Source organism: Canis lupus, chromosome 14, assembly GCF_048164855.1.
Source record: "Canis lupus baileyi chromosome 14, mCanLup2.hap1, whole genome shotgun sequence".
NCBI lineage: Eukaryota > Metazoa > Chordata > Mammalia > Carnivora > Canidae > Canis > Canis lupus.
The window spans coordinates 60,476,144-60,490,310 of NC_132851.1; the positions used below are offsets into that span (position 1 = coordinate 60,476,144).

General features: G+C 37.5%; 1 protein-coding gene across 1 annotated transcript in view; it reads right to left on the reverse strand.

Annotated features, from left to right (window-relative positions):
- LOC140604154 (transmembrane protease serine 11C-like) overlaps positions 1-2,336 on the reverse strand; it is a 48,823-nt gene extending 46,487 nt beyond the window's left edge. Inside the window, exons 1-2 of the mRNA XM_072775240.1 lie at positions 2,272-2,336; positions 1,634-1,752 (exon numbers count right to left, since the gene is read on the reverse strand). Of these exons, the coding sequence (XP_072631341.1) occupies positions 1,634-1,752; positions 2,272-2,318 (166 nt within the window). The 5' untranslated portion in view covers positions 2,319-2,336. The remainder of the gene's footprint in view (positions 1-1,633; positions 1,753-2,271) is intronic.
- Between the last annotated feature and the right edge of the window lie 11,831 nt (positions 2,337-14,167).

Here is a 14,167-nt window from a genome sequence, read left to right on the forward strand (position 1 = left end):
GTAAAGCTGAGGGTTTTTTCCTCTCTTTCTAAGCTCTTTACTCAGCAAGTGCTGCTATTCCTCCTTTTCCACTTCATTGACTGGATTTGGACTCCTCTAGGTCCTTACTTGAAAGGTTAAGAATTTGGAATCTAGCTTTAGTACTCTGGAAACTTAGTATATACTTAAAATCAATTTCTTTCTAGGTTCTCCTGAACTTTTCTTAAATTGGATTCTCTCTCAAAGCCCATCTCTCAGCTTATATGAGGGGGAAAATATGTTGTTCACATATTGGGGAGGTTGTAGTAGCTTAAAAAATTTATGGTATGCCTATGTCCAAAGATAAACTCTTAAAATATCTTTTCCTCTCTCCAGTGTCTGGCAGTTTTATTCTTTGGAGGAAAGGCAGTAGGTTCTGTGTCTATATCTTGAGTGAGAAACTTATTCAAAGATTTATGGGCATTTGCCATACTATGACTCTGGGTCTGGCGGTGTTGGCATTACAATCCACCTAATGATCATGTTCACACAATCTATGTGTAGGAAGGGTGTGTATGGAAGACAAAGTGTAATAGTATAAATAGTTTTTGAGGATATGGCCTCTTTACACCAGTGTATACAACTCTATTTGTCTCTATGGAAATTATTTTTCTTATAAACTGAAATGGTTGCTTACCTAGACAGCTTTTTTTTCTAAATATATTTTTTCCAGAAAATACTATTATGTTCTAAAGCAGTGGTTCCCAATTTATGACCCATGAGTTATATAGAATAGGGGAATGGTGACAGTAGAAGATGATTCTAGGAAAAAATATTTATATATACATCATTCATTATTCTAGATTAAAAAATGATGATTCTCATACATATATGTATTACAAATTTTCAAACATAGGTAGATATAGTTAATTAAATGCAAGTTAATTTAAAAGGAATTACTAAATTTATAGTTGTCTTTATTTCTTTACTCAACAAAGTAATTATTCTCTTGCAAGAATGTAGAAATTTTTTTTCCTATAAAAAGGCCCTCATTCTTGAAAACATTAGAAAATAGTGGGTTAAAGAGACAAGGACAGCACACAGCAAATCTGGCCAATGTGCTATTTTTAAGAGAGATTGATCTTGAGGATCCCATAATTTTTTGTACTTTATGTAAAATATATAAAAAATTGTATTTGTACTGACCTTTTAGATTTCATCCCTCAGTAGTAGGAAATCTTCTAGGTTTAGTCAGAATTTATGAGAAGAAAATATTGGATGGAGAAAAAATTATAGGCTTTGAAACAAAAAATTTTAGCTTAAAATCCCATATTCTGGGCTTTTATACTTATTTGTTAACTTACTGATAATCTCTTGAGAAAGTTACAAGTTCAGCAATGATAGGGACTGTGGCTTATTCATCAACATATTCCTAGAACCCAAGTCTTTAGCAGGAATTTAAGAAAAGAGTACACCAAATCCTCAGGTCTAGAATACTCTAAGCCAGTGGTCACTAAAGAAGTTTATAGTCAATGTTATTAACCTTAAGAAATTCTCTCTACTAAATATTCTTATCTGACTTCTTTCCTTCCCCCATTTTCAAAATTCCTAATTTTCCCAATAATAGAAGCAATAATTCTGTGCGATTAGAAAGTTAGGCACAGTAAGTACTTACCATAAATGACAAAATAAACAATGAGTCCAATGATTATTGCAACAACAGCCAGCATTAAGATACCCAGGGTAATCTTTCCACATGTTGTGAGTTTCATTTTTGTGTTTGACTCTGTCCCTCTAGGCAGAAAGGAGAGGAAAGCAAGTGTTAATAAGAGCAAGAAATAGGACATTCGCAATAATAAATATGTACTTGATGTGAAGCATAACATCAATTATTTTACATTAATTATAGACTCAATGGACTGCTGAGCTTGGAAAACAACATATAGGACTAGTAAATATAATATTTTTTCTGCTTATTTTTCATTATTCATTATTATTATGAATAATAATGGTGATAGTAAAATCAAAATTCATTCATTTACCAAATACTTATGGATGTTCTACTATGGACTAGGCATAGTAGCAAAGATCTCTTTCCTTATGGAGATTACATTTTACTGAGGGGAGATAGCAAAGAAGAATATAATTAATAAATAATAATATATATCTATATATAATTAATAAATAAATATAAAAAAAGATCTTAAGTGCTATAGAAAAAATAGAGCTAGGTAAAGATCAGAAATGTGGGAATGTATGTGAGATGATAGAGGCAGAATATGATATTAAATAGAGTGGTCAGGTTAGGCCTACTGAGAAGGTAAAATCCAAGAGACTTGAAACATGATGTTGTTGGCCATACAGGTATCTGGAATGTCCCAGGCAGATGGAATAACTCTACAAAGGCCAGGAGGGAGAGGTATGCCTAGACGAGCATGCTAGGAGGGCAGTGTGACTGAAACAGTGAATGAGAACAGTAACAAAGGAATAATTATGAGAGGTCCCAAGGCCTTGGTCATAAAGGGCTTGGTGGGTCATTGTAATAATTTTGGCTTTTTCTCTGAGTGAAATGTGAGTTTTAGGAGGCTTTGGGCAGAACACTATGATGAGCTGACCTAATTTCTTACGGGATCTCCGTGACTGCTTTGTGGAAAGTAAATTGTGTATGGCAAAGGTGGAAGCAGAACCACAAGATTGAAAACGATTATAGTAATTCAAGCACAAGATGATGTTGATGTGGACCAGAGTGGTAGAGGTAGAGGAAGTGAAAAGGGTTTGAATTTGCATACGTCTTGAGTATAGAGTTGGTAGGATAGAGGTCTCAGATAGGAATATAAATTTGGCATTCTTCAATATGTAATGTTAGGATCTGAGACTAGAAGAGATTTACCAGGTAAGTATAGATAGAAAAGACCAGGATATGGTTACTGGAGCACTTCCAAATCCAGAGATTAGGAAGAAGAGCAAAACCAAGCAAAGGAGACAGAGGGAGCAACTAGTAAGGGTAGGAGGAAAAGAGAGAAAGTGGTGTTCTGGAAGCCAACAGAAGTGTATCGGGGAAAGGGAAGGGAATCAACTGTCAAATGCTGCTGATAATTTAAAATAAGTGAACAAGCATTGAAAATTGACCATTGGATTAGCATTATAGAGATAATTGATTACCTTAATGCAAGAAGTTTTAGGAGTGGAAGAGGAAGGGAATAGTTAGAAATGGATTCAAAGACAATGCAAATAGGAACACCTGAGTGGCTCAGTGGTTGAAAGTCTGCCTTTGGCTCAGGTTGTGATCCTGGGGTCCTGGAACTGAGTCCTGCATTGGGCTCCTGGCAGGGACCTTGCTTCTCCCTCTGCCTATGTCTCTGCCTCTCTCTGTGTCTCTCAAGAATAAATACATAAAATATTTAAAAAAAGACAATGGAAGTAGAGGGACTGGAGTAGTGACCACAGTCCACTTTTTAAAAGATTTTGCTGAAAACAGGTAATAAAGAAATGGAGCTATACATGTTGAAGGAATGAGATCAAGAGAAATTTTATAATAGAATAATGTAATAAACCTTCATATCCTTCACATAGATTTAAGAACTGGGAACACCTTACAGTATTTTACCTATTTTTCTGAAATATTTTAAAGTAGTTGCAGAAAAATAATTGCATCATGACATTCACCCCTAAATATTTCATTTTCCCTCTAAAAAAATAAGGATATTAAAAAACATGACCATTGTAATACGTAATGAAATTACCAATAATTCCTGAATGCCTCTATTACCAAGTTTATATTCAAATATCTTTAGTTGTCCTCAATGGTCTTTCACAATATTTTTTTTGTTTTGTTTTTGAACAAAAAATCAAATACAAATATTCACATTGCACTTGGTTACTATACTTCTTATCTTTTAAAATCTAGAACAGCTTCAATACTCTGCCCTCATTTTAAATTTTTTCATGACATTGATTTATTAAAGGCACTGGGTTAGTTGTCCTTTGGAATACCTCAGAGGAAGAGAAGTTTGTGTATTTATGTTTCAAAAATTTTTAATTAAATGTTTTATTTTGTGATAATTAGACTCATATGTTGTAAGAAATAATACAGAGGGATCTCTGGTACGTTTTTCCCAGTTTTCTCCAGTGGTAACAAATTGTAGAACTATAGCACAGTATCACATTAGGATATTTATAGTGATATGGCCAAGATACCTAACATGTCTATCACAAGGGTCCCTCATGTTTGTTTGTTTGTTTGTTTTTTTGCCACATCTACTTGTCTTCAGTCCCCTTATCCTTATTAACTCCCTGGCAACCACTAGTCTCTTCTTTTCTATAATTTTGTCATTTAAAAAATGTTATGGGATCCCTGGGTGGCGCAGCGGTTTAGCGCCTGCCTTTGGCCCAGGGCGTGATCCTGGAGACCCGGGATCGAATCCCACGTCGGGCTCCCGGTGCATGGAGCCTGCTTCTCCCTCTGCCTGTGTCTCTGCCTCCTCTCTCTTTCTGTGTGACTATCATAAATAAATAAAAATTAAAAAAAAATGTTATATAATTGGAATCCTACAATATGCAACTTTTTAGATTTTTTTTTTCACTCAGCAAAATTCTCTGGCATTCATTCAGGTTGTTGCATATATCAATAGTTTTTTTTCAGAAATTGCTGATGTATGTACTAACCCTTTCTCGGATATCTCATTTGCAAATATCCTCTCTCAGTCCATAGGTTGCCTTTTAGTTTTGTTGATTGTTTCCTTCACTGTATGGAAGCTTTTTATTTTGATGTAGGCTCAGTAGTTTATTTTTGCATTTGTTTCCCTTGACTCAGGGGATTTATCTAAAAAAAAAGTTGCTATGGCTGATGTCAGAGACATTACAGCTTGTGCTCTCTTCTGGGATTTTTATGGTTTCAGGTCTCACGATTAGATCCTTAATCCATTTTGAGTTTATTTTGTGTATGGTTTAAGAAAGCATTCCAATTTCATTCTCTTGGTTGTAGCTGTTGAGTTTTCCCAACACTATTTGTTGAGGAGACTGTCTTTTTCCCATTGGATGTTCTTGCTTCCTTTCTCAAAGATTAATTGACAATATGATTGTGAGTTTATTTCTGGGGTCTCTATTTTGCTCTACTGATCTATGTGTCTATTTTTGTGCTAGTACCATAATGTTTTGATTACTACAGCTTTGTAGTACATGTGAAATCGGATTATAATACCTCCAGTTTTATTCTTTATCAAGATTGCTTTGGTTATTCAGGGTTTTATTTGTTTCTACACAAGTTTTGGGATTATTTGTTCTAGTTTTATGAAAATGCTGTTGGTATTTTGATAGGGATTACATTAAATCTGTAGATTGCTTTGAGTAGTATGAACATTTTAACAGTATTTGTTCTCCAAATCTATGGACACTTCACATCTTTCCATTTCTGTGTATTATCCTCAATTTCTTTCATCAATGTTTTATAGTTTTCAGAGTACAGGTCTTTCACTTCCTTGGTTAAGTTTATTCCTTGGCAATCGTATATGGCCTAAATTGTTATTTTGTAGTGGGTTTCTTGTAGACAACATATGACTGGGTTATATTTTTAAATCCATTTTATTAATATCTGTCTTTTACAGGTATGTTTAGACAATTTACATTTAGTGTAATTATAAGTATTTTAGGGCTCAAGTCTGCCTTTCAAATACCTTAAACAAAACATCTTTAAGAATGTTTAAACAGAGGGGGGAGGAGCAAGATGGCGGGAGAGTAGGGTCCCCAAGTCACCTGTCTCCACCAAATTACCTAGAAAACCTTCCAATCATCCTGAAAATCTATGAATTCGGCCTGAGAATTAAAGAGAGACCAGCTGGAATGCAACAGTGAGAAGAGTTCGCGCTTCTATCAAGGTAGGAAGACGGGGAAAAAGAAATAAAGGAACAAAGGCCTCCAAGGGGGAGGGGCCCGCGAGGAGCCGGGCTGAGGCCGGGGCGAGTGTCCCCAGGACAGGAGAGCCCCGTCCCGGAGACGCAGGAGCTGCACGACCTTCCCGGGGGAAAGGGGCTCGCGGGGAGGTGGAGCAGGACCCAGGAGGGCGGGGATGCCCTCGGGCTCCCGGGGACACTAACAGACACCTGCGCCCCGGGAGATGCGCCGAGCTCCCTAAGGGCTGCAGCGCGCACGGCGGGACCCGGCGGGACCCGGAGCATCTCGGGGGGCTCGGGGGCGGCTCCGCGGAGGGGGCTGCGGGGCAGGAGCGCGAATCCAACAGCGCAGGCCCCGGAGCACAGGGCGCCGGGACACAGCCCAGGATCCGGCCTCCCCCGGGACAGGCAGACGCTGGGAGGGCCCAGGACAGCGAGGACGCTCCTGCCCCAGCTGAGCAGATCAGCGGCCCCACCCGGAGCCTCCAGGCCCTGCAGACGGAGTTCCTGCCGGAGCTGAATCCAGGTTTCCAGAGCTGCCCCGCCACTGGGGCTGTTCCTCCTGCGGCCTCACGGGGTAAACAACCCCCACCGAGCCCTGCACCAGGCAGGGGCACAGCAGCTCCCCCAACTGCTAACACCTGAGAATCAGCACAACAGGCCCCTCCCCCAGAAGACCAGCTAGACGGACAACTTCCAGGAGAAGCCAAGGGACTTAAAGTACACAGAATCAGAAGATACTCCCCCGTGATTCTTTTTTTATTTTTATTTTTTTTGATGTTGTTTTGTTTTGTTTTGTTTTGCTTTTTGATTTGTTTCCTTCCCCCACCCCCTTTTTTTCTCCTTTCTTTTTCTTTCTCTTTTTCTTCTTTTTTTCTTCCCTTTTTTTTCTCTTTCTCTTTTCTTTCCTTCTTTCTCTCCTCTCTTTTTCTCTTTTTCCCAATACAACTTGTTTTTGGCCACTCTGCACTGAGCAAAATGACTAGAAGGAAAACCTCACCTCAAAAGAAAGAATCAGAAACAGTCCTCTCTCCCACAGAGTTACAAAATCTGGATTACAATTCAATGTCAGAAAGCCAATTCAGAAGCACTATTATACAGCTACTGGTGGCTCTAGAAAAAAGCCTAAAGGACTCAAGAGACTTCATGACTGCAGAATTTAGAGCTATTCAGACAGAAATTAAAAATCAATTGAATGAGATGCAATCCAAACTAGAAGTCCTAACGAGGAGGATTAACGAGGTGAAAGAACGTGTGAGTGACATAGAAGACAAGTTGATAGCAAAGAGGGAAACTGAGGAAAAAAGAGACAAACAATTAAAAGACCATGAAGATAGATTAAGGGAAATAAACCACAGCCTGAGGAAGAAAAACCTACGTTTAATTGGGGTTCCCGAGGGCACCGAAAGGGACAGAGGACCAGAATATGTATTTGAACAAATTCTAGCTGAAAACTTTCCTAATCTGGGAAGGGAAACAGGCATTCAGATCCAGGAAATAGAGAGATCCCCCCCTAAAATCAATAAAAACCGTTCAACACCTCGACATTTAATAGTGAAGCTTGCAAACTCCAAAGATAAAGAGAAGATCCTTAAAGCAGCAAGAGACAAGAAATCCCTGACTTTTATGGGGAGGAGTATTAGGGTAACAGCAGACCTCTCCACAGAGACCTGGCAGGCCAGAAAGGGCTGGCAGGATATATTCAGGGTCCTAAATGAGAAGAACATGCAACCAAGAATACTTTATCCAGCAAGGCTCTCATTCAAAATGGAAGGAGAGATAAAGAGCTTCCAAGACAGGCAGCAACTAAAAGAATATGTGACCTCCAAACCAGCTCTGCAAGAAATTTTAAGGGGGACTCTTAAAATTCCCCTTTAAGAAGAAGTTCAGTGGAACAGTCCACAAAAACAAGGACTGAATAGATATCATGATGACACTAAACTCATATCTCTCAATAGTAACTCTGAATGTGAACGGGCTTAATGACCCCATCAAAAGGCGCAGAGTTTCAGACTGGATAAAAAAGCAGGACCCATCTATTTGCTGTCTACAAGAGACTCATTTTAGACAGAAGGACACCTACAGCCTGAAAATAAAAGGTTGGAGAACCATTTACCATTCGAATGGTCCTCAAAAGAAAGCAGGGGTAGCCATCCTTATATCAGATAAACTAAAATTTACCCCGAAGACTGTAGTGAGAGATGAAGAGGGACTCTATATCATACTTAAAGGATCTATTCAACAAGAGGACTTAACAATCCTCAATATATATGCCCTGAATGTGGGAAATGCCAAATATATAAATCAATTATTAACCAAAGTGAAGAAATACTTAGATAATAATACACTTATACTTGGTGACTTCAATCTAGCTCTTTCTACCCTCGATAGGTCTTCTAAGCACAACATCTCCAAAGAAACGAGAGCTTTAAATGATACACTGGACCAGTTGGATTTCACAGATATCTACAGAACTTTACATCCAAACTCAACTGAATACACATTCTTCTCAAGTGCACATGGAACTTTCTCCAGAATAGACCACATACTGGGTCACAAATCGGGTCTGAACCGATACCAAAAGATTGGGATTGTCCCCTGCATATTCTCAGACCCTAATGCCTTGAAATTAGAACTAAATCACAACAAGAAGTTTGGAAGGACCTCAAACACATGGAGGTTAAGGACCATCCTGCTAAAAGATGAAAGGGTCAACCAGGAAATTAAGGAAGAATTAAAAAGATTCATGGAAACTAATGAGAATGAAGATACAACCATTCAAAATCTTTGGGATGCAGCAAAAGCAGTCGTGAGGGAGAAATACATCGCAATACAAGCATCCATCCAAAAACTGGAAAGAACTCAAATACAAAAGCTAACCTTACATATAAAGGAGCTAGAGAAAAAACAGCAAAGAGATCCTACACCCAGGAGAAGACGAGAGTTAATAAAGATTCGAGCAGAACTCAACGAAATCGAGACCAGAAGAACTGTGGAACAGATCAACAAAACCAGGAGTTGGTTCTTTGAAAGAATTAATAAGATAGATAAACCATTAGCCAGTCTTATTAAAAAGAAGAGAGAGAAGACTCAAATTAATAAAATCATGAATGAGAAAGGAGAGATCACTACCAACACCAAGGAAATACAAACGATTTTAAAAACATATTATGAACAGCTATACGCCAATAAATTAGGCAATCTAGAAGAAACGGACGCATTCCTGGAAAGCCACAAACTACCAAAACTGGAACAGGAAGAAATAGAAAACCTGAACAGGCCAATAACCAGGGAGGAAATTGAAGCAGTCATCAAAAACCTCCCAAGACACAAAAGTCCAGGGCCAGATGGCTTCCCAGGGGAATTTTATCAAACGTTTAAAGAAGAAACCATACCTATTCTCCTAAAGCTGTTTGGAAAGATAGAAAGAGATGGAGTACTTCCAAATTCGTTCTATGAGGCCAGCATCACCTTAATTCCAAAACCAGACAAAGACGCCACCAAAAAGGAGAATTATAGACCAATATCCCTGATGAACACAGATGCAAAAATTCTCAACAAGATACTGGCCAATAGGATCCAATAGTACATTAAGAAAATTATTCACCATGACCAAGTAGGATTTATCCGCGGGACACAAGGCTGGTTCAACACCTGTAAAACAATCAATGTGATTCATCATATCAGCAAGAGAAAAACCAAGAACCATATGATCCTCTCATTAGATGCAGAGAAAGCATTTGACAAAATGCAGCATCCATTCCTGATCAAAACTCTTCAGAGTACAGGGATAGAGGGAACATTCCTCAACATCTTAAAAGCCATCTACGAAAAGCCCACAGCAAATATCATTCTCAATGGGGAAGCACTGGGAGCCTTTCCCCTAAGATCAGGAACACGACAGGGATGTCCACTCTCACCACTGCTATTCACATAGTACTGGAAGTCCTAGCCTCAGCAATCAGACAACAAAAAGACATCAAAGGCATTCAAATTGGCAAAGAAGAAGTCAAACTCTCCCTTTTTGCCGATGACATGATACTCTACATAGAAAACCCAAAAGTCTCCACCCCAAGATTGCTAGAACTCATACAGCAATTTGGTAGTGTGGCAGGATACAAAATCAATGCCCAGAAGTCAGTGGCATTTCTATACACTAACAATGAGACTGAAGAAAGAGAAATTAAGGAGTCAATCTCATTTACAATTGCACCCAAAAGCATACGATACCTAAGAATAAACCTAACCAAAGAGGTAAAGGATCTATACCCTAAAAACTATAGAACACTTCTGAAAGAAATTGAGGAAGACACAAAGAGATGGAAAAATATTCCATGCTCATGGATTGGCAGAATTAATATTGTGAAAATGTCCATGTTACCCAGGGCAATATACACGTTTAATGCAATCCCTATCAAAATACCATGGACTTTCTTCAGAGAGTTAGAACAAATTATTTTAAGATTTGTGTGGAATCAGAAAAGACCCCGAATAGCCAGGGGAATTTTAAAAAAGAAAACCATATCTGGGGGCATCACAATGCCAGATTTCAGGTCGTACTACAAAGCTGTGGTCATCAAGACAGTGTGGTACTGGCACAGAAACAGACACATAGATCAATGGAACAGAATAGAGAATCCAGAAGTGGACCCTGAACTTTATGGGCAACTAATATTCGATAAAGGAGGAAAGACTATCCATTGGAAGAAAGACAGTCTCTTCAATAAATGGTGCTGGGAAAATTGGACATCCACATGCAGAAGAATGAAACTAGACCACTCTCTTTCACCATACACAAAGATAAACTCAAAATGGATGAAAGATCTAAATGTGAGACAAGATTCCATCAAAATCCTAGAGAAGAACACAGGCAACACCCTTTTTGAACTCGGCCACAGTAACTTCTTGCAAGATACATCCACGAAGGCAAAAGAAACAAAAGCAAAAATGAACTATTGGGACTTCATCAAGATAAGAAGCTTTTGCACAGCAAAGGATACAGTCAACAAAACTAAAGACAACCTACAGAATGGGAGAAGATATTTGCAAATGACATATCAGATAAAGGGCTAGTTTCCAAGATCTATAAAGAACTTATAAAACTCAACACCAAAGAAACAAACAATCCAATCATGAAATGGGCAAAAGACATGAACAGAAATCTCACAGAGGAAGACATAGACATGGCCAACATGCATATGAGAAAATGCTCTGCATCACTTGCCATCAGGGAAATACAAATCAAAACCACAATGAGATACCACCTCACCCCAGTGAGAATGGGGAAAATTAACAAGACAGGAAACAACCAATGTTGGAGAGGATGTGGAGAAAAGGGAACCCTCTTACACTGTTGGTGGGAATGTGAACTGGTGCAGCCACTCTGGAAAACTGTGTGGAGGTTCCTCAAACAGTTAAAAATAGACCTGCCCTACGACCCAGCAATTGCACTGTTGGGGATTTACCCCAAAGAGACAAATGCAATGAAATGCCGGGACACCTGCACCCCGATGTTTATAGCAGCAATGGCCACGATAGCCAAACTGTGGAAGGAGCCTCGGTGTCCAACGAAAGATGAATGGATAAAGAAGATGTGGTTTATGTATACAATGGAATATTCCTCAGCTATTAGAAATGACAAATACCCACCATTTTCTTCAACGTGGATGGAACTGGAGGGTATTATGCTGAGTGAAGTAAGTCAGTCGGAGAAGGACAAACATTATATGTTCTCATTCATTTGGGGAATATAAATAATAGTGAAAGGGAATATAAGGGAAGGGAGAAGAAATATGTGGGAAATATCAGAAAGGGAGACAGAACGTAAAGACTGCTAACTCTGGGAAACGAACTAGGGGTGGTGGAAGGGGAGGAGGGCGGGGGATGGGAGTGAATGGGTGACGGGCACTGGGGGTTATTCTGTATGTTAGTAAATTGAACACCAATAAAAATAAATTAAAAAAAAAAGAATGTTTAAACAATCTGGGAGATTGTTCATCATTATTCATAGACTCATGGGATTGTTAGAAGCATGGGATGACACGCACAGTTTGGAAACAATAGTAGGATAGAGTAAGAGAATAAGAATAATAAAAGCTCTTATAATAAACTATCATTTATGAATTGGGAGGCAACTTTATTCCATGTCTCTATGTTTCAATATTGTTAAATGTTTGGAGCACACAAAATGTGCGTGGAGGAAATGACTCTTTAGAAGTTGAATAGTTTATTGTATTCATGTTTATTAAGCATCTTCTATGTGCAAGACATTGTGCTAGGCAGGGGGTATACAATGATGAACAAGAGCACTAACAAATGCAAACTGCAAGAATGTAAAATATTAGTTTTGTTTTATATACTTATTATATACTATATTATTATACTTGTTTGCAAGCATACGGGTGGTACTAGTTTGGGCTACCATAACAAAGTACTGTTGTTGAGTGCCTTCAACAACAGAAGCTTATTTTCTCACAGTTCTGGAGGCTAGAAGTCTGAGACAGAGATGTTGGCAGGGTTGTTTTTTTTCTAACGCTTCTCTCCTTGGCTTATAAATGACTGTTTTTCTCCTTATGTCTTCACATCATCTTCCCTCTGTACATATCTGTGTCCTTATTTTTGTTTCTTTCTTTTTTTCTGTCTTAACACAAAAATTTCTTTTCTCACAGTTCTAGGGGTCAGAAGGCTGAGATCAAGGTGTTGGGAGGGTGAGTTTCTCCTGAGGTTTCCCTTATTGTTTTGTAAGATGGTCATGGTTTTCAGATGATTTTCCCTCTGTGTATGTCTGCCCAAATTTCCTCTTCTTATAAGGACACCAGCCATACTGGATTGGACCCACCTTAATGATATCCTTATAACTTAGTTGCTTCTCTAGAGACCCTATCTCCAAATATAATCAGATTCTGATGTTCTATGGTTTAGGATGTTGACATGAATTTTGAGGGGACACAATTCAGGTCAATAACATTTTTGGATTACATTATATACTTGATATTATATATTTTATATTTTATATACAATATGCCAGTATGCTCTCTGCATGGAGCCTGCTTCTCCCTCTGCCTGTGTCTCTGCCTCTCATTCTCTCTCTGTGTCTCTATGAATAAATAAATAAAATCTTTAAAAAATATATTAAAAAAACAAAACAAAACAGTATGCCAGTATGTACAATATTCCATGTATGCTTATATGTTTGTGTGTATGTTTCATATATGCATATCAGTATAAGTGAAATGATAATAATAAATATTGATTAGTTTGAAATACCTATATTTATTTGTTTTTTGTTTGAAAACAGAATCAAGTACCTATAAAAATTTTATTTTTTGGTTAATGGTCATTCTCTGAATAGATGATACTCCCTAAGGAGCTAATGTTAACTAGATATCCAATGCAGGTTAAATTTTCAAGTCTTATGTTCTTAGAAATTTCATTTTACTTAAAAACCACTTTGACCATTTCAATATATTTTGTCCAAATTATGTTTTCAGTTTGCACATAAATGTTAATATCTTCATATTTCTATGAAGGTATGATGCCCATGAACATTTTTGGTTCATAATAAAATAAAAATCCCTAAAAGACACTTCACTATGAAAAATGTTTTCCTGTAAATATTTATAATCTGACCAAATCACTGAGTTTAGAATAGTGTTTAAAATTCGAGGAAAAAATAAATAACTAAATTATATGGTGAAACCCTGGTAACTTAAATTCCTGTTATCCTAAAACATCCTCTCCCACATCCACATATGTATGCCTATATATTTTACTCAATACAGTTTGCCATGGAATAAGCCTCAATGAAAACATGATGATTGTAATATGAAATTGGTGGCAAAATCTTGAAGTATAAAAAAAAAAAAAAAAAAAAAAAAAAAAAAAAAAAAAAAAAAAAAAAAAATCTTGAAGTATATTTTTTATTCATCTCAGCTGCATCCTTCTAATAGATCGAACTATTTAAAAATGCTGCTTTTTTTTGGTTAAAAAACTTGAATTTTGGTAATTTTACAATAATTCACCCTAGAGGTACACAGATACACTTTGTTTATTGTCTCCTCTTGTCATAAGATGATATAAAAGTGATTCTTGTAACTAAGAATTTGTTTAATAGGGAGATTGATTTCAATCCTCCTGCCAATATAAAGTTCCTAAAATGAGAGATGCATAGCCTTTTGGAACTGGAAAGGATTTTGCAAATCACCCATTCTGGTTTCCTGATTTTAAGAGGACAGCCAAAATCTGAGATCACTAGTGATTTTACTATCTAGATTCACAAATGTAAAATTTTGGTTAATGAGTAAAAATTAATTTTAAAGGCA